Consider the following 25,954-nt stretch of genomic DNA (forward strand, 5'->3'; position numbering starts at 1 on the left):
AAAGATATACGAAAACAAGGATTTAAGAGAAATAAGCTGAGGAAGTAAAGCTGGTAAAATGCAACCAACACCATCCGAAAGTACCTGGCAGCAAAGGTTGCAATTTAAGGGAAGCAACAGCAGAATTCTCAGCACATGGTGGGGAGAGCAATGGCATTTTTACTGGGGCTGAAAAACAGAAGTGTTTGCTGATCTCTGCCAGCAGCTAAACTTTCAGGCCTATTTGTAAATAAAATCAAAATTTTAACTTCAGGTCCATGGATTCCCCTTGCCATGGGCCTAAGACGGAGGAATAAGCAGGAGCTGGGTGCTTCCCACAGCCGGGATTTGGAGAATTTCAGAGTTAAATAAAGCAGATTTGTAACTGGCAGGATCCTCTCAGCACCGACGTGGTTCTTGCTCTGAGGCAGCCGATGGAGCAGAGCTGCTCAGCGGCACTTGACAACAGCAGTGCTCCCACAATTGTAACCCTCAAATCCAATCAATCCTTGCTCTTTGCATTTCAAGCAGCTCCTGGCTGCCACTGCCTGAAGATAACTATTTTACCACCTCTGTCATGCCTAATTAACAAGTCAGATGTACAATTTAGAAATTTTGCAATTAACCTGCTAAAATATTGCTGGAGGATGCTAATTGTTATGCCAGTTGCCATAAAAGCTCATTTGCATAACTTATGTGTGAAAAACAATTATGAGCGGCGTTCACAGACGCGGTCCACAAACTGCTCCTAGCTACGGATGAGAGGGCCACAAAAACACTTAATTCATTGCCCACAAAATTATGTTCCCCCTTTTCTTAAACAGCATCTGTTTTGTGAAGCCATATTCATAGAAAATCCCCAAATCAACAATTAGGAGCATATGTAAATGTGCGATTACAGTTCTTTTTCTTCCATTGACAAGTTGCCGTAGCCGTGCCGGCGCGGCGCGGGCGGTGCGGGCTCCCCGCGCCGGGCACTGCCCGGGAGCCCCAGCCCGACGGCGCCCGCGCCGCTATCGCCTCCCCGCAGCCGATCACTGGGGGCCACTTTAACAACAAAGAACCTAAAGTCAATTGTTTCTCCAGTGAATGGGCGTCTGTTCTCAGCATATATTTACCCAGGCGTTCAGGGCAGATTTTTACCATTAAATTGGAGGCTGTAGAACATGGTTGTTGTACAAATATTTACATTAGTGCTGACCACAGCCTTATTGCGGCACTCGGAGAGAACAATATTGCCGGCTCCTTCACCCCGGTTTGGAGGCCCGAGCCTCGCTGCCGGCCACAAAGCCACATTAGCGATCGGCTAATTCCATCGGACAGGAGCTGGGCACGGCATTTCCATCAGGCCCCACCGTGCCACAGTTCCAGGGCAGGAAAACAAATGTCCCTTTTTCGTTTCATGGAACACAGGACGCGGACTGTGTGTTATTTTGGATCTCCTTTCAAACAGGCAGTTCGCTCAGCAAGTGTTCCCAGCCCATTAAATATGGCTAAACTAAATAAGAACTTGAGTCTGGAGCCCCACAAAACACGGCCGCGTGGTTCAGCGTTGATGACATCATGCCACTACGCAGCAAGACGATGTCGCTTGTACCGCTCCAAAATATTAGAGATTTAAAAGTTACATAACAATCTCGGTGATTAAACAGCAGTTGTTATGATAATCAGCCAGCAAAAGGAAATGGATTTGTTTAGCGTTAGCAACTACAATATTATTAGATGCTGGGTATATTGAAAGGAAGAAATATTTCCTTTATTGAACACAAAACACCATAAATTTAGGTAAACCGAAATTAGTTCATGTAATACACTGACATCCAAGAATTTATGTATAAAGAGTCTATCATTTAATTTTCAGACATTCAATTTCTATACTTGGTCACAGTCAAAAGGTCAAGAACCAACAAGTCAATAAGTTCCCAAGCTCCGTATCGATATCACGTCACTGCCCTAACAAGTGGAGGGGAAGAAAGAAATAATTCACAAAAAAATTCCTCAGCTGCCTTTGGAGGGCAAATCTCCCCCAGCATCCCAGGCCAGCGCTGGGTACCCAGAGAGCCCCAAAACCTCCCCAGCCCTGTAGCACTGAGCCGGTGGCACTGGTGGCATCGGGCAGGGCTGTGGTGCCCGCACCCCAGCGCCCACTCTGCTGTCCTCAGGCTTCCTTTCCCCCCTTCACCCAGTGCAACACAAGAAAGAAATACGAGGTAGAAAAACGGATAGTTCCCACTCTATTTGAATAACAAGTGAAATCCTAAAAATCCCTCCACTGCATGTTATTACCAAGTGTATCTCCAGGTTTTATAGTGACAGGACTGTGCTATAATTTCTGAGAAAACCTCGGCATAAAGCTCCATAAACCCAACCACTCCTGTAATGTATCACCTTATCTAGTGCACAATCATTTCCACAACTTTTCATGTTAGTATAATTTGTTCCAAAATGGTAATAAATACATCCTTGAAGTCAAATAAGAATCATTGCACAATCTACTGTAACTTGTTCTCACTAGTGACAGTCAATCACGCTACCAGGATCTCGCATGAAAGAAAATAAGCAAACATTTGGGTGTTCTGTAATTACAAACCTCACTAAAAGCACGCTTCCTTCTTTAATCAACAAATATGTGAAAGTGTGCCTGGCACAGCCTTCTGAGTGTGCCACCCTGCCTCAAACAGCTACTGTGCAAAGAAAGCACCGATCCCCAGCAACGGAAGCAAACCTTCTCTTTCTGTACTGAGCAAACCAACCACCAAAGCACAAAACTCTGATATCCTCCAAGCAGAGGTCTAACCATGGAGTGAAAAAACATTCCTGATTAAAGCCAAGAAAAGAAGTCTAAGGAAAACTTAATTTCTTCATCTCCAGGAGGTAAGACTCGTCTGCGGCCAATGTGGACCGCAAAAGCGGATTCTGTATGATAGTTTACCTCTGACAATTTCGATTAAAATCAATGCTTGATAAAATTATTCCTTTTTAATACACAGCACCCAGTCAACACAACCTTCACAAAAAATCAGATGGATAACATTCCCGTTTTAAAGATAAGCAAGCTCTTGCATTCAGTTCCATGAGGTGGCGGCCGAGCTTGGCATCTGCCCTGCCGAGGTCACCACACCCCTCCTCACTCAAGGGGGAGGAAGATTTCTTCCCCAGTCAAGAGCATCACCAGGACTCAAACCAGCAATGCCAGGATTTCCTCTCCAGCATCTTCTTCTCCTGAAACAATGCCATCAGGGGTCTCCTGGTACTGGGAAAGTTAAGGTCGGCTTCAGAATATTTTCATTACTTAGTTCTTTTGTTCAACAATCTGAAACCCAAAATGAGCAGCTTCCTGCTGGAAGAGGGAATGAGGAGCCCAGCAACGCTTCCTTTTGCTGCCTGTGAGAACTGACTTTGCAGTGTCGGGTGATGTTTTGTTCCTTCCAGTATCAAAAAGGTTCACTATGACAACTAAAGTTTTGGATTATAAATTCCTGATGGGATTCTTTGGGCCAGGCTCTGGGGAGCTGTGGGTGACCAGGGACATCACGCTTCCCATGCAAACTGCACTGGGGCTCTTTGTTGCGGGCGCCCAGGGCAGGGACGCGGGCAGGGACCCGCAGCGCACGTGCCACTTGTCCTGCGCTGACGTGGAAACCCCTGTGGCTCCGGGGAAACCGCCGTGGTTTGTGTCTCATGTGGTTCATGTTAAAAATTTCCCAACAGTGATAGACTTCAGCTGCCAGGATCAGGGAGAGCATGTGCATCCAGCATGAACAGCCCCCGCACGCAGCTCTGGGCCATTTTTTTATCCTTTTTCCTTTCTTTTAAATAACTATTGGGGCTCATAACAAGCACTGTCACTCCAGCACTGCTCCCCTGATCGAGTTTGCGACAATGATCTGTGGAGGAGATGGGCACTCAAACAGCCACGCTGCTGCACTCAGGCAAAGAGGACTAGAGAGGCTTGGGTTGGGTTTGCTTTGGGTTTATTTTTTGCTAAATTTTTGTTCAATTTCCAGAATTACTTCTCTGCTTTTTTTTTTAAAAAACGGTATTGCAAAAAGAAAACTAATCACAAAACTGTAGTAAAGCAACTCAGAGGCAGAATGAAAACCACATACACAAAAAAAACCTCCAATCCTCAAAAAACAAAGGAAAATTTGAACTAGATCAGAACATCTCATCTTTGAGCTATCCTGGAGCATCCTGCTACAGCAGAGGTCTCAGCACAGTGCTCTTATGTATCATATATGCTCTAATAAATAGGTTCAATGAGTGGAGTTAAGGGCAGAGTTTAACTATTAACTCCAAATTCCCTCACTCTTATGGCTGTAAGTCAATCCCTTAATGTTACTTTAACACAATTTCTGACAGTTGAATAAAATCTATGGTCAGTATTACAACCCCTTTCTTCCTAAAGGAAGGAAAATACATGTGTGATTTGCATCAGAAATGGTGGGAAACGCTGTGGGTGAGTGGGGGTGACAAATGTCCGCAGCCCCATTGGCCAGGAATCCGAGCCTTCCACTTGCCTTCAGCTGGTTGGGCCCTCACACCAATCCCCAAAACAGCAGAACTGGCAAAACCACCTCCACACAGGTACAGCTCTCAGCACAGGAGCTGTGAGCAGGCAGAGACATTAGAATACAAAGCTGTAAGATATATCTAAAATAATCCCACAAAAATCAGATGACACAAAGAATTCTAATACTTTCCTTTTGTTAAGATACAGTAACTGAGAATACAATGAAATTCTTCATGTTCAGTATCTCCCATTAGATCAATTAATATTCAGAGAAAGGCTTTAACATGAAGTTTAAATAATCATAGAAGGAGAAAAAGAACCACCAATGTTCTAGAAGCTTCTCTAGACCTTTCAATCAATTTTATTTATATGCAAAACCAAGAGAAACTCAGAAAAAACAAAGCTCCTCCTGATGCTAAAGCTCTCAATTTACTGACAGGCAAATGGCTTCATGCTGCCACTTAATCTCATTTCTTGCATAATGCCCTCTAATTAGCATATCAAAGTGAATTAATACTTCTAGGGCATTAGCAATGGGAAAATCTGCTCCAGGCTTCACAATAGCAGTTAAGCAAGAGCCAAGAAATCCTCAAAAACACCACAAACCACTTTGCATTGCAAAACTGTTCAATTTATTTATCCTCTCTCTCTAAACACTTTTACCGCACACTGTTTTACTACTGTTCACCAAACAAAATGATAATTGCCAAAGTTACCAGCATCTGTAATGCCTGTTTAGAATCTTAATTTAGATTGTGTATTTGAAGCTCTCTAGATGCTTCCATTGACCCCGTCATACACCACAGGACATACTGGGAAACTGTAGTTCTTTTAAAAAATGCTGTCAGGATAATATTATTAAATAACCTTTTCCACTTACAATAAATGATTAAAAATTAAATAATCTATGACAAAGCCACCTGCTGGACAATGAGGAATGAGAGATTAGCTTTAAATGTTGATGCATGACTGAAGTATAGCAAAAGGGTTTGACCTGTAAACACAGGATACAAACCCACCTCCCTTCCAGGTGATGGATTTGTATTACATGGGATATTCAGTGATTCACATTATTACAGTCCCTGTGACTGTGCAACACGCATTGAACTGTTCCTTAACAAAAGAACTGAAACACCTAAAGGAGCATAAAATTAAAGTAAGCGCATAAAGATTTTTACTATATGCTTTTATGCAAAACATGCTATTTTTATTAAAATTCCTGATGCAAAATACACATTTGAGCTGTTACAGTCAGAGATCAGAGCTTTTCTCCTTTAAAAAATGTTTTCAGAATCTACATTCAATCACAGGTCACTTTGCAAAATATAAATTGCAATTTATAAACAAGGTCCAAAAACATCTGAAACTTCATCACCTTAGGGCTCCACACCAGTCTTTAAAAATAGAAAAAGAACACTGAGGGGAAAGAAAACCCCAAACACCCAAACCCTACCTCCCAGCACCAATACTCCCACCCTAAGCCCAGGAAGGGCCTGGAGCACCAAAGGAAGGCCAGTAACAAAGAGTAGAAGAAAATGCCGGGGGTCACTGGGGTTTTCTGCATTTCTGTTTGCAACATGAAGAGGGGAAAAAAAAAAAGTACAAGACTAATAAAATAAATTATGCTGGATATTTATCTAGTACTTCGAGCCTTCCTAGAGAATGTGCGTTGCTGAAAAACACACAGCGTTGAAGGACCAGGCTGCATTACCTTTGCTATTTAATTCCCTGCTTCCTCCCCAGTCCCGGCAGCACGATGGAGGAGCTCTAATGTCCAGCTGAGCTGCACAATTCATCTGTTTGGCTGATGAACTACTCCAACTCTATAAAAGCATGAACTGTAAGAGCTGACAGAAACTTTAATAATTTATATTAAATATTGATGTGAATTATTTACTCCATTCACACTTAAAGCCAGGAATTGCCTACCAGAGAAAAGCAAACGTGACAAAAGGTCAACACGCTGGTGAGAAAAGGCAGGCGGTGTCAGGCATGTGTTATCTGAACCATGCTGATCACCTTGATAAGCGAAGAGCATTAAACATGACTGCTGAGCAAACAAACAAAGCATTCTTCTCGGGGTGTCAATCGCGGCGCTCCGACAGCTCGGGCTAATTCCAGCGCGACGCGGGCGCGCAGCTCCGCTCGGGGCTCCGCTGCTTTGGGCTCGCTCGCGCACGGATTCCCATTCCTTCCTGCTGCTCAGGAAAATATTCATGGAGCATCATGTGCACGGTGTGCAAGGAATTGAAAAACAGCCGAAAATCTGAGGACAGATCCCAACCGGACTGCCACGCGCTCCGCTCCGTAATTATTAATACAGCCTTCATTCAGATTTAAATATTGCGTTGCATTTGTAACAATTTAGAGTGTCTAATTCTGCTTATATTTGTCTACGGTAGACTGCAAATATCATTATATTAATGTTTCACACAAATCAATGTTTAAATTGAAAAAAGACAGCATAATATCCATATCATACAACTTTTCCATTGAAAGCTGCGGGAACGGAGCTTGATAAATGTGTTAAATCCTGTAAAAAAAAAAAAAAAAAAAAAAAGGACTGTTTTGCATTCCCTACGTGCCATGATAATAATTTATCTCTGAATGCAAAAATTCCTTAACTTACAAGCATCCTAAAATACACCACATGGTAACTGCTATAATTTGGTATTTTAAAATAAGCAAGCAAATGTGTTGAATTCGAAAATAAATGGAAGGACATGAAAGACAGCTATAAAATAAAATATATAAAATAAATAAAATTAATCCCTGCTTCTGCTTAAATTAGTATTGACAAGTAGGGCCAAATATATCCTCTACAGAGGGGAAAAAAAAATCTCAGGAACCACTAATCCCGGTACTCAAGGTGAAGATGGATATTTACATGCACCAAGGAGCATCAGCAATGGGAAGCACTGAAGATAAGGTGCAGTCTCAGGTTCTGTGAGACAAAATACCACGAATTTTTCTAATGCCCATAATCACCAAATCGCCATTTTCTCAACTAGAGAAGTGCCCTGGTAGAAATCCACAAAAGAACCAAGCTGCTTATAATGAATGTGTTGGAAACAGATGACCAGATGACAATCAAGACACTTTATTCAATTTATTTTTTCCTAGTAGGACATCTATGAAGAAAAGCAATGTCATTGCCATAAGGACAGTGCAAACAACCAAACGTTCTGCTGCACGGCATCATTTGTAATACATCTGCTGGCAATTAAAAAAATACATTTAAAAGTATAACCACTGGGTCAGTGACAAACCTTGGTACTGAAGCATGAGATGGGAAGCAAAACCTGAACAATTTAAGCTGAGCTGGATGCACATAAACACCCAGCCCTGACTTCTTCAGGTAGGCAGGGAACAACAAAATATGTATTTAGCAGCTTGGAAAAAAAAACAAAAACAGTACTGCACATAAATTAATTAAACAGCTAAAGTGAGTAACAATAACATCACAGCTGATATTTAGAAAATAGCCAAAATACACACACACACACACACACACATACACATATATGAATGCTATCAGTGCTATTTCATTGTTCCAACTGAATCCTCTCATGTTCCGGCATGATTGCCAGGATTGCGGGCTGTAGTGTACTACTGAGAGTTGTTCACACCAAACAATAGTTTACTAACGCTGAAAAGTTGAAATTTGTGCAGTGCAAGGGCAGAGTGCTGCGAGTGGTTTTTTGAAAGCCCCTCGGTGCCGACAGGGGTTAACATTTTCCAACTCTGCCAGAGCCACGCGAAGCCAGGGCTGCTCCAAGGAGTCCCCTCGCCGCGGGTTCCAGGCTCTGCAGCATATTGACAAGGGGCGTTCCTGAGCGCTCGGGCCATGTCATCAATAAGGAGCTTTGCAGTGAGCAGGGCCCGATGCAGCCCTTTAATCACAGGGACAGCAGCGCGCGGCTATTTACACTTGTAGTAATAAAAATAAAGGTAACTTAGATGAGAACAGCGGGGAATTAACCCCGTGGCTAACATACAGTTTGTCTGGTTTTCAGAGGTTTTTTTATTCATTCTTTAAAACAAAAATCTATGCAAGGGAAGAACGTTCTTAATGAACATTTTCATCCTCTCTCTTTAGACATAAAAAATAGTTGCAGCAGCCCGAGCAGCCGAGCAGGCCTTTCGCTTCCCCTGCGGACACCTCCTGCAGTCGAGAAGTTCATTAAGTTTTATGATCTTCCCAAGTCAGTCCTGCTTATAAGCCTCACAAAGGCCACAAATCTGGCAAACCATCATGTATGCCATTAGGCTTTACTAGGAAATGAATGCTATTTAGGGGTGGTGGTGACAGTAAATTCGGAGTTGGTTGGCAGCTATCATTGTTGCTACTGGACTTGGGAAGATAAATAAATAAATAACTGTAGATGTGTACACGGGTGTGCATATGAATTCAGACATTTTTATAAACCTGCAATCCTGTCTCTACAAATGACTTTTAAAGACAAAAACCCAAATTATCTATCAACACAGTGCAGGACCTAATAATATGTTGTTCCACTGGGAAATAATTGCAATTCTCTATGACATTTTAAGACTACAAGGATTAATATATTTTCACTTCTTTCTCCGTAAGAATAACCAGGACCCCAGGTTGAGCAACATCCTGGGGGAAACTTAATAAAATCACTAATCTGAAAGTGTTTTAGTCAGTAAAAAAGAGCTATTAAAAAAAAAACAAACAATGGTGCAAACCAGATTTTGATTCCTCCTGGCAAGACATGAAGAAACGGACTGTGACACAGGTATGCAACAGATGTGAGCGTGCACTGCGAAGGCAACTTCACTGTGTGCAGTGACACCTCGGAGAGCGGGCAAAGCACAGCCAAACGGAGTCACCGGCTCCTCACTTGCTTATCTTCCTATTTTATTGGAGGGGCTTCGGTAGAACTCTGGTGTAATTTTTCTTTGAACTAATTAAAGCCAGAGGTGGCAGTTTCTTCGTGAACACCGTGCTACCTTGTGGTTGCCTCTCAGAAGACACACAGCTAATAATAGCTGTAAAGCACTTAAATGTATTATGCAGCACTTTTGAAAATGTTAAAATGCTAAAAAAGAAATGTCAGGCTAAATTCAGTAACTCAGTGATTTGCTTTGTACATGGTAAATACCTCACAGGGAGAAAAAATAAAAATCTTCAGCTCCTGACCCTGTGTGAGGCTTTCAGAAATGAGATGCATCCATTAACCCTTGCCGGGAAGTGACAGAGGGGCTCTATGTAAATTAAGGATTCCTTCTCATGCTCTCTCCCAGGCAGTCTCACAAAGTCCTTGCTGACTGTACTGAAAACTACTAAAATGTAAATAAATATGTAATTCAGGATAAAAATTACTTAAATATCGCATGACTTGTTTCTCAACAGAATGACTGCTAGGCTCCAGCCTCCCTCCTCACACTCTCTGAGGAAGAGTGATAAAGCCATCACGGCAATTCCCACACTCAGGTAAACTTTGGTTCTGATCAGGAAAAATTAAACACCAGCACATGACCCCATCGGAGGCAGGTTTAAGCACCTGACAACTGTCGTAACACAAGACAATGCAAGAGCCTTGGGGGAAAGGGGACACCTCTGCTTTAACTGCATCTCAGACCCTTCCTCGCACTTCCAGTTTAGAATTGTTCGTTCCTTCCGAGAACAGCTTCCAGAAAACAGGCTACAATTTATTTTCACATTTTCTTTGCTTTAGCACACTAAGTAAAGCCTGCACAAACATTTCACCTCAACTGGGAGACCCTGAGTGAAGGTCCCCTTCCGGAAAGAGTTTTTGGTGGATGTGTGGATCCATCTCCATCAATCACCCGGAGCATTAATGCTGTCCCTCCCGTGCTGCGGGGTTGGCAGGAGCTCGTCTTTGGGCAGGCAGACGCCTTCATTCTTTGTTGGTTCTCAGCGATCTCACAAAAGAGAGATAACTTGAAAACTTGCTCGACTTCTTGCAGCACAAATTCAGGATCCCAGCTTACAAGTTATCACTGAAACACCCCGAAAGGTTTCAGACCACAGAGTGTCTTGTCAGGTTCCCCCTTGCCTGTGAGACGGCGGCAGCCTCACGAACACCCTGTGCCAATAGCCCCACTGCTGAAAGGACTCGGGTTTTCTTCGCAGCTCACCTCTGACATGTGGCGGACTATACTTGCCTTTCAAAACACTGAGGCTAAGCCCTCTGCAAATAAAGTGACCGCGGGACCTACGCCTGCCTCCTTAATTGAAATGAGCCTCCTGCAAATGTCTGAACACCGAGGGCAGTTTGTTTTCTGGCTCCGGAGCAGGACGGGCAAAGAAGTTTAGGAAAAGGCAGGAAACAAACACAAGCCAAAGGAAAGGGGTTACGAGCCGACCGAGGTGGAATGTAGGTAGGTGGGAAGGGAGAGGGATCATTCCCCTTATCCCGGGTAATATAATGCAACATAAAGCAGAATCAATCTTAATATTCACAACACAGTCAATACCCTAGTGCTTAGCTGTCAGCAGGAACTGAAGTGGATCCCCGGTAGCAAAGAAACCCTTGGACATAAAGCACCATAATTCACAGAGAACCGCTCACTCCGGGCTCCACAGCTCAGATTTGCAATGATTTCACATTGGGATGTTTTCGTCCAGTTTTATTTTTTCAGTGTGGAATTAAGCAGAACGTTATTGAGTATCACATAGAGCTAAAAAGCCAGGCAATGTCTTTAGCTATATGCGAATAAATGGCTATTCATTTTTTTAAGCCAGTCATAATAAATGTTTTTGTTATTGTTAAATGTTCTTACTATTGTTAAACGTTCTTGTTCTCATTAAATATTATTCTCACTAAATGTTCTTGTTCTCATAATACAAAGCAAAATACTTTGCAAATTTTCTTCTTTAAACAAACAAAAAAATTCTATAGATTCAGTGATGTGAAAAAATTGCAAAAAATCTCCTAAAACGCCCACAAGAAAAGCACGGAGTTTATTCCTGTCGCGTCAATGTAGACCAAAAAAAACTATTGTACTTTTGCGGCGGTTTTTGAGAATTTTGGCGTTTAAAAACCCAGCGCCCGGGAGGCGCCGGAGCAGCGCCGGGCACAGGAGCGGGGTCGGGGCGCCCGTGGCGGGGCCGCCTCGGGTTCGGCTCGGAGCCCCCGGCTCTGACAAAGCTCGCGGTCCGGTCCCGGGATTAAAACCCGCGGTCACACCGCCCCGGAATGTGTTTCACACACCGTCTGACGGTAACACGGCGGCGCGGGCGCTCCCGGGCCGCGGGGGGCGTGAGGGGGGACCCCGCGCCATTTCACAGCGCTCCCGCCGCCTCACGAGCGGCCGGGTGCCCCCGGCCCTGCGGGGCTGGCCCGGCCCGGCCTGGCCCGGCCCCCGGCGGCGTGAGGGGAGCCGGGCCCGGCGCGAGGCGGGAGCGCTAAGATGGCTGCGGCGGCGGCGGCGCGGGCGGCCCGTACCTGTTTTCTCCTTGATCTCGCAGAGGACGCTGAACAGGGCGGGTTTCATCCTGTGGCAGTTCAGGGCGTGTTTCCTGCAAGAGAGCACAGGACAAGCGGTTAGCGCTGGGCTCCGGCAACATGGCGCCTTCCCCAGCCCCGCGCTTTGGCCGCTCGCCCCCCGGCCGGGGGTCCCGCGGCCGCGGGCAGCGAGGGCCGGCCGGAACCTCCCTCATCCCGCTTCACTTTCATGCGGAATTATCTTTGTGCAAACACCGCCCGAGCAAGGGGGAAAAACCACCCCCCCTTGTCCCCGTCCTGCGATATTAGAACTGATTTATTAAGGAGATTGGAGGGGGTGGGGGGGGATGTACAGAGTTAACATTGTTTTTGTATTTATTGTGATTTAATACAGCCAGGGTTTGGTTTGGGTTTTATTCACACACACACACCCTCTCCTGCAGCAATATCTGGTCAGATTTATAATTCATCCTGCTGCCACTTTGAGACAAGAAAAGAGAGAAAGAGGCAAAGTTGTACTTTGAGGGATGGCCGGACAGACAGACAGATGGACGGCGGCGCAAAGGCCGCTATCCACCGGACAGTGTCCAGCGGGAACGGGCAGGGATCAGCCACAGCCTCCCGCGCATCACACTGACGGCAGAACCAATGCATACTTCTACATTTATTATATATATATATATATTTTTAAGGAAAGAAATTAAATAGCAACTTGGCTCTGCCTTGGCTGCTGGTAATTTCTCTTACGGCCCCAAGAAGTTGGTCTTAATTGTGAGACTCCGGGTCTCTGCAGAGGAAGGAGCAGGAAGGAGAGAAACAAAAAACACACACACACACCAAAAATAATTTAAAAAATAATAATATTAATAATAATTTTTTAAAAAGACAAGGTTTAATTAGACGAAACCAACTTTGCTTGTGCCTCATCCAGGCTTTGGTCAGTGATGGTCATGATCTGATGGAGGATGTCGCCGATGTCCTGCTTCCTGCCGTCGCCGTCAGCCCCTTCGTGTCCGTGGGGAGGCGGCAGGGCCATGCCCCCCTGCACCGAGTGCCCGGCCAGGTTCACGCCGGCCAGAGTCTGCAGCATCCTGGACTGATCGTCCATGGCTCCGGGCCGGGCCGCGCTCCGGGCGGTCACGGCAGCGCCTGCCCCGCTCAGTCCCAGTGCCGCGCTCCTGACCGCGCTCTGCACACACACCACGAAAAAAGGGAAAAAAAAAAAAAAAAAAAAAAAAAAAAGCCAAACAAAACAATAACAAAAAAAAATGTAGTATTTGTGTTTTGACCGGATCTCAGCTGTTTATTCCACTCTCTTCTCCTTCCCAGGGCAGTAAATCACTCTCTTCTTTAGTTACAATCTTCTTTCATCATCATCATATTGGTGCCTCGGATAAATGAGCTGAGCAGATTTCTGTGAGGTTTTCCTGGTACAATCTTCTTCCAAAGCTTTTTTTTTTTTTTCTTTTTTATTTTTATTGTTGATTTTTATGTCTTTCCCCACTTGTCCAAAAATCTTCTTTGCAAAAAGGCAAAATTAAAAAAAAAAAAAAATTAAATACAAAATCAAAAAAACTCGCTTTCAAATCCTTCAGAAGTTGGGAGGGTGCAAACAGCAAAAACCACAACAAACCAGCGAACACCCCCACCCCCAAATTGCAACATAAAAAAGCCAAGAAAACACAATCACAGAGGGAAAAAAAAATTAATCGCCCTCCCCCCCAAATAACAAACGATCCTAAGTCTGTGCACGGGGGTGAGACAGCAGCAATCAAAAGTTTGAACTTGTGCAAAGAAAAGAGCGGAAATAACGGGGAAAGAACTGTAAAAAAATTAATTACACACTCTCTGCAAAGCAATGTGCAAAAATATCGGCCCGCCGGAATTTATGAGCCCCGCGCCCGGTGCCCGCGCGTGTTTTATGTTGTTTGATGGCCGCTCCGGTGAGGGATTGACAGGCTGCCAACGCCACTCACTCACCGCAGACGTGTCACCCTGTGAAGGAGCCGAGCGGCGCGCGAGAGGGAGCGGAGCGCCGGCCCCGCCCCGCCCGCCGGTCCCGCCCAGGCCCGGCCCGGCCCCGCCCCTCCGGGCGGTCCCGCCGCCCCGCCCCGCCCCGCCCCGCTCCGCGCGCGCGGCCCTCCCGCCGGGCCCAGCGGCGCCCGCGCTCCCGGGGCGGGCGGGAGGCGGTGGCCATGTGCGGGAGCGGCGGCTGCAATGGCCAATCGCTGCGCGGGGAGGCGGGCACTGGCCGTGGCGTTGGCCAATCAGCGCTCGCAGCGAGGTGCCTTGCCCGCCTGCCCCACCTCAGGTTCCGCCTCCTGCTAAGAAACTTGTGATTGGGCCGTTCGAACGGTCGCGTGGGCGAGGCGAGCGGCTCGGGCCCCGCCCCCGTTGCCGTGGTGACGGCGGCCAGGGCCGCGCGGTCCCTCCGGGCCGGGCCCGGTGCCTCCCGAGCTCCCGAGGCCGTCGGCAGCCGGGCCTGCTCCGGGGCCGGCAGCTGCGGCCGTGCCGTGGAGCCCCGGCGCAGGATGTAGGGTCCCGAGCCGGTCCGTCGCGGCCCGTGCCTTGATCGTGTCCCCGTGGTGAAGCCGCGGGACAGAACAGGAGCCTTTGGCACAGCCCACGGCTCAGGCCGTGCGTTACCGGGGCTAATTGCAGATTATCTTTTTGTAAATATGCACAGAACCGCGAAGATGGGAAGAGAAAAAAACACAGGCACCAAGGTTATTATGACTTCATTCTCTTGAGGTTACCTGTAGATCTCTGCCACCCCTGAGATTGCCCTCATGTGGGACACTCCCCCCACTCCAATTTCATTCCACTCTGGTCCATTTTGTTCACACTTTGGGTGGTGTCTAACACAACACAGAGACCCCCAGAGATCTCTTAGGGAAGCCGCCTGTAGTGCCATGAAGAGTCACGGTGGCAGTTTACAATGATCCTTAATCTGCTGTAATGCTGTGTGTGATGGATAATCTCAATGCAGTCATGCCCAAACTCAACCCTCATCCTCGTCTAACCTTCCTGGTGGTCTGGCTAATGCCTCAGGCTTGGCGTGGGTCATGCAGAGCTCCCAGCTCGCCCCAATCCCAGCTGGCATCGCCATCCCACACCTTCACTTGGGCCCTGGTTGTCACTGGAACCCTTTAACTGGGGTCACGTGTGGCTGGTACAGATAGAGATGGCTCCTGGTCAACAAATCTGGGGTCTCACTGCCCGCCCATGCAATTAGTAAATTCATTCACATTTCAATTACTTTACATCCTAATTGCTGCACCATTGTCTGTCTTGAGCCAATGAGTTTTCAGCGTCATCCAGTTTTACAAAGAATGCTACCCCAAATGCATTTTTAAATTGGTATTATTGTGAATATTTCACAGATGCACCCTGAGGGGGTCACAGATGGAATGGGCAGTTCCCCTAGCCCCTGACCCTGCCAAACGGGACAGTGCTCCCTGACCCCTGAGGGACCTGCTCAGCCTCACCACATCAGCAGAAAGCTGATGTTCTGGGTGATTCTTTGTACTGTTTTAGGAGGATGAGTCCAACCACTGCAGAGCGCTGGGCACTTCCTGTGATATGCCCTGTGCCGGGGCAGCACCAGCTCCTGCACTGTTGCCAGTCACTGTACCTGCTATCACAGGCCCTTGGTGGCACTTGTGCCATGCTGTCCACTGTCCTCAAAGGCAGCTGGTTTTTGATGTGTACAACTGCTGAGACTGCCAGGTTAGGCTTTCCTTGGGGATTAACAAGTCTCCTAAACTCCACAGGAAATTGTGGAGGCTGCACCAGCAACTCCGGAAAGGTGACAGGGAAGCACGGCCAGCAGGCCAGGAACAGGCACCACGAGGAACAGGAACGCTGCCAACACCTGGGAACACCTGCAGCTGCAGGAGGCCGGAGGTGTGGTGCGGACTGGGGGTGCCTGGGCTCCCCTGCTCGCCCCGGCAGCCGTGTGGGGACAGCCCCGGCTCACGGGAGCACCGGATAACACACGGATGCTGCAGCGTTCTTCATCCCTGTCCCGGGCAGCAATGACAGTGCTTAATGTTTGTCCCCTTTCTGCTTGTACACCGAGCGCTACCTGGGCGCTTTACCAAATAAATTTACTAAATAAATACAAACGTCACAGCGTTTTTAGCAAGAAACTGGAAATAAAACCGGAGCGATCCCCATGAGAAAAGCCTCTCGCGTGTTGCCGCGCGGCACCGGTGAGCGACCGGCCCGGGCCATCACGGCCTGGGTAGCCGTGCCCACGGGAGCCCGGCGCTCGCCGCCGTGGCCTCCATACCCGGCCCGGGCCATTCCGCGCCGCCGGTGCCGCCGCCCCGCCCGTTCCGCGCCGTCATTTCCGCGGCCGCGGCGCTTCCGGGTCGCGCGCGGCCCCGCGCCCGTTCCGCCGGACCCGGACCCGGAAGCGGCTGCGCGGCCCCGCGGCGGCGGCGGCGGCGCCGGTAGGTGCGGGGCAGGGGGGAGGCCGGGGCCGCGGCCGTGGCTGCGGCTGCCCGCGCTGTCAGTGGCTCTCGGGGCCGCGGGCTGCCCGCGGGACGCCGTGACCGGCGGCAGCGGCTGTCAGCCTGCCCGGGACGCGGCTCGGCGGCACCGGGGCCGGCCCGACGCGCAGGCGGGGCCGCTCCCGCGGGTCCGGGGCGCGTGTCCCGGGGGCGGGGCGGGAGCGGCGCGGGGCGAGCGGAGCGGGTGTGGCGAGCCGCCGGCAGCGATGGGTGGCGGGGACAGGTGAGTGCGGCCGGAGCGCCGGGCACGGGCACGGCAGGAATCCCCGGGATGTCCGCGCCCCGTGCCGAGCGGGGGCACGCGGGGGCCCCGGGGTCTCTGGCCGGGTGCCAGGCACTCCATCCAAGTCCTCGTCACTCGCCCTCTGTCCCTGTCACTCGCCCCCTGTCCCCGTCTCCTGGCTGCTCCTGCTGGCCGCAGGGACGGCTCTGCCTGCCCGGCTGTGCCGGGTGGACGCTTCGAGCGTGATCGCACCCAGGAGCCTTTCAGAACGGGGCTCTCACTTGTGCAGCCGCTTGCCAGTGCCATCAGAGCTGTGAACACCGCAGGAACAGTGGGGGAACGGAACGGGTGTCCAGGAGACGCAGCAATGAGTCGATTTCTGTGCTAGTGGAAGTTTGGTAAATGACTAAACAGATGCCAGAGCCAAGCTTGGATATCCTGAGTGTGTTCTACACGATTTTAGGTGTTGGGGGATTATCAGGTAGATGGAAGAGTGGGAATTAGATTCTCAGTTAGTTTTCTAGATTCAGAGCAGCTCCATTCACGGACACTTTTTTGGGTTAGATTAAAAATAAATTGAGATCAGCATGTACGTATAGACTTGTACAGAAATAACTGAAGCAGGGAGAACCAATTTAGTACATTTCTGTATCAGTCATGTTTCAGGTCTTTGTTGTAACACCCTTTCCTCATCTATTGGTTATCTTTTCACCCAGTTGCAACAAGTAACAAATGTTAAAATAATGAAAAACTAATGTTAAAATAACAAGTAACAGCTACATTCTTTTTGTGCATTTCCTTTGGATCAGTGAAGGCCTGGGCAGGTGGAGCAGCCTGGCACAGGGATCTCTGTTACCCGTTTTATAGCACAAAATTTTCCCAACCATTCGAAGTTGTGAGCATGAAAAGCACACACCTGTTTGGAAAGGTCAGTCATGGCAACAAATGGCACAGCAGATGAGCAGCATACTGGCCACATCCCTATGCAGGAGCTGCCCGGCTCCCATATGGCCATTCTTTTTGGAGATCACACAATCACTGAGGTTGGAAAAAACCTCTGAGATCATTGAGTCCAACCTCTGACTCACCACCACCACCTTGTCACTGAGCGCTGTGTCCAGTCATTCCTTGAACACCTCAGGGCTGGTGATTCCACCACCTCCCTGGGCAGCCCCTTCCAACCCTGACAACCCTTTCTGTGAAGAATTTCCTTTTGTCATCCAGAATTCCTTCTGATGTCCAAGAGCAAATGACACTGGCTGAGAAATGGGAATAGAGCTCAGGCTCTCTTCCTTTCTTGCTGCTCAGGTGCTGGAAGGGGCAGGTTTGAGGTGTGAGAGCAGAGCTCTAGTGGCCCCCAGGGCTCTCGTGGGGTGTTGGTGCTGTCGCGGTGCTGCCCCACACCTGGGACTCGCTGTACAGGGAGGGATTGTCCCAGGTGTTGTAGCAGCAGTTCTACAGGGCTTTTCTGTTAGTGCCTCTGACACAGACCCCAGGCTGTGTTTTAATATTAACTCTGTGTGTGTGTGTGAGCTGAGGAGCTCCATCAAACTGTTCACTGTCTGTCAGCTCAGTTTCGTACCCCAGACAGCACAAGGGCAATCCCTACTTTGTTTGCTTATTGTGTGAGAAGTGTTGTATCTAAATCCATTATTCTGAAAGCAAAACAAAGCTCCTTGAATATGTTTTGTGTGCTCTTGAAAGAGACAGACCCAAAATTAAAAGCCAGAGGAGCAGGGGATTCATCTTTTGCTGGAGAAATGTGAATCTGTCCAGTTCCATTTGACATAAAGTCCCAAAGGAGCTGAAGGTCTCAGGCATTTTTAAGTAGGTCTGATCATCATGAGTGTTTCTGAAGTCAGAAGCAGCTTGCATGCTGCTGTATTTAAAAAATAAGATTATGATCATGTTTTTTAATGAAATAAAAATATTTACATGCACTCAGAAGTGGAATGGCAACAACCTAAAGAAACCAACAAAGACCATAGCGTTTGTTTTGACAGGCGCTGCTGTTTAAGGCAGAGCCCCTGCCTGGCCCAGCAGTGTCAGACCACCCTTCATGGTGCTGCTGCAGAGCTGTGCAGCGGCTGTGCTGCGAGCCCCTGAACTGGCTGGACCTGCATCGCATCCCCAGGCTCTGTCCTGGGTCCAGACAAGGCAGCTTCTGTGAGCCTGGGGACATTTGTGTGTGTAAAACCCAAAGAGAGTAGCATCTCTCTCAGTAGCAAACAGGCAAAAATGTGATATGGTGAAGCTTTCTGGTTTGTTCAGTTTTGTTTAAGATTGAAGCTTGTATAGGTGTTTATAAAATTTATTAGGTTTTTTAGGCTCTTGAATATCACACTGAGGATTGTGAAAATAGAAGCTCTAGTCTAATATTCAAGCAATCCTAGCCTGTGCTTTCATTCTCCACTCTTCAATAAGATGTTTTATTTATCACAGAATCCCAGAGTGGTTTGAGTTGGAAGGAAGGGAGGTCAAAGCCCATCTTGTTCCACCCCCTGCCACGGCAGGGACATCTCCCACTGTCCCAGGCTGCTCCCAGCCCCAGTGTCCAGCCTGGCCTTGGACACTTCCAGGGATCCAGGGGCAGCCACAGCTGCTCTGGGCACCCTGTGCCAGGACCTGCCCACCCTGCCAGGGAACAATTCCTTCCCAATACCCCATCCATCCCTGCCCTCTGGCACTGGGAAGCCATTCCCTGTGTCCTGTCCCTCCTTCCCCTGTATATAGTGTCTCTCCATCTTTCCTGTGGACTCCCTTTAGATGTTGGGAGGCTGCATTTAGGTCACTCCTGGGCCTTCTCTTCTCCTGGCAGAGCAATCCCAATTCTCTCAGCCCTTCCTCATAGCAGGGGAGATCCATCCCTCTGATGATTTTTGTGGCCTCTTCCAGACCCGCTCCAACAGGTTGACGGCCTTTAGGAGTGTTCAAGCTTAGCGAATTGCCTTTAAAGCATTTTAGGCATATGAGTGACAAAAAGTGTTCCATGGAAAAGCACCTTTGTTGAAAGTGTTCCTTCCCAGCTTTCTGTGCAAAAGTCCCATCAGTTTCACCTTCTCCTGGACAGGGACTGCTCTTCCCCTGGGAAAGAGTATTCAGCAGAAAAAAAAGTAGAATTAATGTTATCACGTGTTATTTACAAGGTCCTCTGGTTTTGTTTTGTTACGTTAAAGCCAGCAGCAGTTAAGCCTCAAAAATGAACTCAAATACTCAGATATTTTTTCTGGATAGCGATTCTCCTGCACTCGTGCTGTGAAATTGGGCCACAGGGGTTCCGGGCTTGTGGGTCACCCCAGTGTGACACTGCAGCTGTGGTGTGTGTCAGGGAATGCCTGCAGACAGCATGAAAAACCAAGCTTAATCAGAGACATTAAAAATTAAGCGAAGTGTTTGCACATATTTAGATGAGGCAGAGCCCAGGCAAGACGCGGCGTCTCGGAGCGGCCTCGATCCCAGCGTTCAGCACAATATCTGAATGAAAAATGACAACACTTTGTCATCTGTTCAAATTGATATTGCACTCTCGGCAGTGACAGCTGAAAAGGCCCACAGGTGCCATATAAAGAGGTGACCATGTTGTCATATTTCATTTAGGCATCCCTCTGCAAAGCCATAATTACCTAATTAGGTTGTTAATTAGGAGATTAGCATTTCGCTATATTGATAGAATGCTCTTTGCAGGCACGAGTCTAGATACAGATTTGTCTGCCCTAATTTATAATATCTGCATCTTTTCTACTTATTTATTTGCTTAAAATCTTGATGCAGGATTTCTCAGGTTAGCAGAGAATCAACTTGTCTGCAATTAAATAAAGATTTGACAAGATCAGGACAGAGAAGAGTGAACATTTCCCATACATACCCCAATATTTTCTCCCCCCTCTAAAGCTCAGTAATTAATATATTGGAATTGGTGTAATTTGCATCCTGATTAGTATGACAACAAGAGTATAGCCAAATTCAGGCATTTCAGAAATACAGAGCTAATGCCAGATTGATTTACAGGTCTGGAAATGAACAAATAATTTGTTGGAAGTTGTGTGTAATGCAGTGTTTGCTCATCCTAACTTCCCAATCCTCCTATGAGAGAGCCTCTTTATATGACTGTAAATGATTATTTCCTTTTTAATGATAGGACCAGAGTGTGAGTGACAGCTTCTGCAGATAAGTATTCACTCTTAAATGCACTTGAGCTTTTGCTGAAACATAAACTTGAATGTTCGAATATTTCAGTTCACTTTCCTTTATCCTGCCTGCCCAGGATCTGTCTGTGTTTGAGGGGGTTGATTATTTGTGCTGCTGCAAATGCAGATAACCAGAACCATTTCTTGTGCAATTGCAGACAGAAGTTGACTGGGAAATTATTTCATATAACCTGAATCATAAATTTTGAAGTATGTTCGTGCCATCTTGTTCCTGCTTATATGATGCTGGGGGAAAAATCAATTTTTAATTCTAATCTGCCTATCTTTTCCATTCACTTTTAAAGATCACTTTAAAGAGCTACAGTCAAGGAGGTGTTTGAGTGCAGGGACTATGGAAGCCCTTGAATGATAACATGACCTGCAATGGTATATAATTTTTCCAGCATGCTGTGTTTTGAGTTTGTTAGTAATTGTCTTGGATCCAAATTGAACCGCCACAAGTTGTGTCTTTAGAATATTTACTTTGAATAGGGCTTTAATTGTTTATCACTTCCTTAAGGAGGATAGTAAATTTAAACATATTTAAACAGACAAACAAACAAAAACCAAAAACAAATTACAGCTTTGAAGAACAGGAGAAAAGAAGGGTTTTTTCCCGTGTTTCTCACTTCTTACTTTTGTAATTTAAAGAGGAAGATACATTGCAGGAATTGGCTTGAGAGTTTTGTGGAGAATTTGGAACCACTTTTAGCCATTTGAACTGGAGGACTCTTAAAATCATTCCATTAAAACTGGTGTAACTTCAAAGTTGTAGCTCTTTCCTGCAGCAGAACATTTTTAGTTGCTGACAGCTTTCTCTGATTTCCTTGTTTCTCATAGCTTATTTAGAGGTCTGTATTTCAAAGCATGAAAGGCAAAAACATCAACCCTTCATATGAAGAAAATATTTCCTGTAAGATGCACAGGAAGGTGGCACTGGCTTGTCAGTTTAGGGACTCGTCCTTCTGTCCCTTCAGACGTGCTGGTGGCACTGAAGGGCATTTGGTGGAGCTGGAAAGTTCTCACCTGGAGCCTGTGAACTTTCGGGGACCGGAGCAGGGTGTGAAAGCCGCTGTTGGCTTTGGTGTCGCTTCACCAGGTGAAATCCGCAGTTCTGCTGGGAGAGGATGGAGCTGCAGGAGGGAGCAGGGCTGGGGGCAGTGGCTGGCAGAGAGAGCCCTGCCCTGCTGCCCAGCCCTGGAGCCGCTCTGGGGAGTGACAGGGACGAGCCACCCCACGCTGGGCGGTGAGAGCGAGGCATTTTGTCAAATTCCACTGTGTGCATTTAAAACACCCAGACAATCCATTCCAAAGGAACTGTGTTCTCCCCAAAGTAAGGAAAGCTGCGCTCAGCATTTTTCAGTCAAGGTCAAACGTTCCTCTGCAAACAGCGCTGGGCATGGGCTGACACATGGCTGCCATCCCTCCAGTCAGAGGGTCCAGCACAGAGCGCGGTTCCAGCTGTGCCGCTGCAGTCTGCGCTGACACGGGATGGGTGGGAGGGATGGCAGTCATGAGCTTGAGCTTGTCCTTTCCCCTAATCTCACACTTGCTTTGATACCTCATCGTCACCTCATGTGGGTTAACATGCAGATATGATACTCTGTGGGGTGTTTGGTGGGGAAACAGGAAAGAGAGACAGTCTTTATTTAAATAATTGCAGTACATCAAGCAAGCAGGAGGGTCACAAGAACAGTTAACATGTTGTGATGATGAAGTTGCCTCCCGAAATTCAGCTGTGTTCAGCTGTGTGTTTAAGGTACAGGCTGTATGGCTGCAGATCCTTTTCCAAGACCTCTGTGTCACCTCCTGGGAGCGGAGTCGTTTGTTAGCGCGCTCTGCATTCCTCATTGTGTGCCGGGTTATGAATGAGGCTGATCTGCATAAAGCCCTGCTTCTCTCGCTGGGAGAGTCTATCGATGCCATAAATATAGCCGTGGGGTACTGGAAGAGGAATACTGCTGATAAAAATAGTAGACTGAGATGCAGCTGTCTGATTCTGCCACGAAGTTCCTGTGAATCCTGGCGAGGCGTTCAGCCTCTTGATGGTGCAATTTGACATCTTTGGGGATGTTCTGTAACTGCACCAGGCTGATGGGGGGCTGTGCACAATCACAGCAGCAGGACCGAGAAGGGGAGAGGGAGCATTCATTCCCGGGGTGTTGAGCAGACTGTGCAGAAAGTTAGAGAGGTGAATAATAAAGACCAGGAAGAAAGTGAAGATCTCTGTCCGCCTGTGTGATGAATCACAGGTTTTTGCCAATCAGTACATCATGGAAACCCCAACCTGTGTATCCTGTTCTACAGAAATACCAAACTCTGACATTTTGGGGATTTCACATTGCTCTCTTCTCTTACTTTTTGCACAGAGTGCATTTGACAGCTGCCTGCAAAGTGGTCTATTCAATAGTAGATTATTTGTATAGCACAAGTATTAGAAGAACATTTATTTTTTGTTTAGGATTAAAGAACATATAAGATGCTGATGCTTAGAAAGTCCTCGAATTCCATTAAATTCAGCTCCTCCATGAGGATCTGGTGATGGTGTGTGGGTGTAGGAGTGCAGAAGGGGTGTGCTGGCAGATCTCAGCAGATCTAGAAACTGAGTTTGGGTCTGTGATTTTGCTGGAATCTTTAAGGTGTTTGACTAAAGGTTTTCAAAACTGAATTTTGGTTCTCTGAGTTCTTCTCTCTCACTGGAAGTCACTGTTCCTCAGAGCGGGTCTGTGCTTTTATCAACAGGAGGAACTGTTAGAATTCTGTAGGACACAACTACTAAATATGGCATTAAAACCCAAACTGAATTTGGGGGTTTGAACTTTTTTTTTTTTTTTTTTTTGAGAATATTAACTCTTCAGAGTTTCCATTTAGTATTAATGTGTTGATAAATTAGATGGAATGTATCTTTTTGAAAATTCTGAAGAGGAGGAAATAAAAATATGTTTGTATTAAACTTGCAGAATTTCCAGCACTTTCTCAGCATTCAGGTTTATGGGAAAAGCAGTTGCAGATGTACAGTTGGGAAGAAGCTTGGCTGATTTAGCACACGACTGTTAATGGCAGGAAGTCGGGGTGCAGAGTATAAAGGTAAAACTCTCGCATCTGCTGTTACATGTTGTTAACTCCCTCAGCAGACATTAAATCATTTCAAGTACAATAATAGTGTGGGAGGTAAATTAACTAACCATTAACAATCTTATAAATACACAATTAACGTGCCAACATTTATATGACACATTGATGGGGCAGCAGTAATTTTTGATTGGGAGTTTGCAGACCTTTCCGACGCCTGAGGCTGTTGCTTATTTAAACAAGTTTTTGCCAATTGCAGGTACACGTGGCCCTTCCTAATCAGTGAGTAGAAATAATTCCATTTAAAGAGCATTTTCAAGGCGTGTTTTGCGATGTCCACAAGCTGCACATGGTTGTGTCTGTGTTTTCTGAGCTGGTCACACAGGTGCAGGGCCAGAGCCCTGACACATCCATGGCTGCCTTTGGGTGGGACATCTGCCTCGGAGGACAGGGAGAACTCCCTCAGGAGCAGCCCCACTTACTTCCATGGAAAGAGTGAGAAAATTCAAACAGAGTGTGGAGTTGTGGTGCTGCTGAGGCTGGCAGGAGCCCCTGGAGATCCCATCCAAACTCCCACCTCCAGGCAGGGCCAGCCAAGCTCCAGGCTGTGTCCGGTTGGGCTTTGAGGGTCTCCAAGGATCCTGCCGGAGCAAATTTCATTAATAGCATGATTTATTACAATGTATGGTAACAGTAGTGTATTAATAACCAGCAGCATGTCAGGTTTGTTTCTCTACCATTCCTTTATTGAATTTGTTTTTGCTGCTGGGTCTGTTGCTTAATGTAATACTTCTGAATTTGTGTGTATTTTTTAAAGCAAAAAGGGGATGGTCTCTGAAAAAAGCCCTATGATATTTGTAGTCAAGGGAGGAAAAAAAGTTTAAAATTCTGAAGGCTGTAACCCTATTTATTGAGTATTGTCATCAGTGGATACCCACCCATGTTTGCTGGGAGGGAGGATGCTGGTAGGAATGGAGGGTTTGCAATCTACAATAAACCTTGAAAATTTTGCTTTTGTCATGGTTAGATGAGTGTCTATATGAAGGTTTACTTTTGTTTCCACCTAAATGCAGAAGCTGCTCTGTGGGCCCCACTGTTGGTGCACCTTTCCCTACACCTTTCCCCTTGGGAAAAAAGGGGACATGGCAAAATGCATTTGCTGGTCCTTTCTTTCCCTTCCCTCTGTTAAAATATCCCAGGAGGCCAGCTGCCTTTAGCAGGTTTTCATGGGATGTGGCTTTGTGGGACTTAAAGCAGCAGTTTTGCAAGCAGCAAGGACAGGGGATTGCTGGTGCTTCTGAGTTCAAAATCCCAAACACACACACATACAGCTCTATAAAGTTAAAGTGTCTTTCTCTGATTAGAAAAGCAGTGGGGATTTCAAACTTCTGGAATTTGCATCTAGTCTTGCTCTGTGTGTGAGTTGAGACTGAGCCCTCTCAGGTGGAGGTGTCCCCATGGCTCCTGCTCAGTGACAGACTCGCTGCATGAACAGGAATAAATTTTTTTTTTTTTTTTTTTTTAGGTTATTTTCAGCAGGTCATTTTTGTGATCCAGCTCACCCCACAGCTCCACTGCCAGCTTTGGGAGGTGGTGGAATTCCTGGAGCAGGGCCAGGCAGGGCATGAAGCTGCCCCTTTCAGAGTCAGCCTGGGCTTGAATTAGATTGACATAACTACAAACCCACAGCTACAGAAAAATCAGATAACAATGTGAGCGTGGTTTGGGTTTTGTGGTTTGGGTTTTTTTTTACTTTTCCTTTTTGCCCTCTACTTTGTTTCAAAAGGCCACTTGAGTGCTCTGAATGAAATATCTTAGGTAAGTGGCAATTACTGTTCTTAAAGTGCTTTAGAGCTCAGGCGTGTGGTATTTGGTCACAGAGCTTTCTGCGTTACAGCAGTTGCCCTGTGAGAAGCACCATGCAGCCAGCAGATGTTCAGTATTCTGCCCTGAAACACTAATCTCTTCTTGATTCAGGTTTCTCCTGGAAATACAAAACCTGAAGAGTGTCTGTAATAAGGTAG

The 25,954-nt window shown here is 46.9% G+C and overlaps 2 protein-coding genes across 16 annotated transcripts in view; one reads left to right on the forward strand and one right to left on the reverse strand.

Annotated features, from left to right (window-relative positions):
• PBX3 (PBX homeobox 3) overlaps window positions 1-13,991 on the reverse strand; it is a 102,794-nt gene extending 88,803 nt beyond the window's left edge. The window contains exons 1-3 of one of the 7 annotated variants that reach the window (XM_058853329.1): window positions 13,912-13,991; window positions 12,843-13,447; window positions 11,932-12,005 (exon numbers count right to left, since the gene is read on the reverse strand). In XM_058853329.1, coding sequence (XP_058709312.1) covers window positions 11,932-12,005; window positions 12,843-13,039 — 271 coding nt within the window. In that variant the 5' untranslated portion in view covers window positions 13,040-13,447; window positions 13,912-13,991. Of the gene's footprint in view, window positions 1-11,931; window positions 12,006-12,842 lie in introns of all 7 variants that reach the window. The other 6 variants (XM_058853327.1, XM_058853328.1, XM_058853330.1 and 3 more) reach the window with 6 other exon arrangements.
• A 2,287-nt stretch (window positions 13,992-16,278) lies between these two features.
• The window catches only part of MAPKAP1 (MAPK associated protein 1), an 89,845-nt gene continuing 80,169 nt past the window's right edge, over window positions 16,279-25,954 (forward strand). The window contains exons 1-2 of one of the 9 annotated variants that reach the window (XM_058853316.1): window positions 16,293-16,388; window positions 25,456-25,642. The gene's annotated coding sequence lies outside the window, so the exon portion shown is untranslated. Of the gene's footprint in view, window positions 16,389-16,414; window positions 16,672-23,851; window positions 23,946-25,455; window positions 25,749-25,954 lie in introns of those variants that run through there. The other 8 variants (XM_058853325.1, XM_058853324.1, XM_058853322.1 and 5 more) reach the window with 8 other exon arrangements.

The sequence above is a fragment of the Poecile atricapillus genome, chromosome 20, assembly GCF_030490865.1.
Source record: "Poecile atricapillus isolate bPoeAtr1 chromosome 20, bPoeAtr1.hap1, whole genome shotgun sequence".
NCBI lineage: Eukaryota > Metazoa > Chordata > Aves > Passeriformes > Paridae > Poecile > Poecile atricapillus.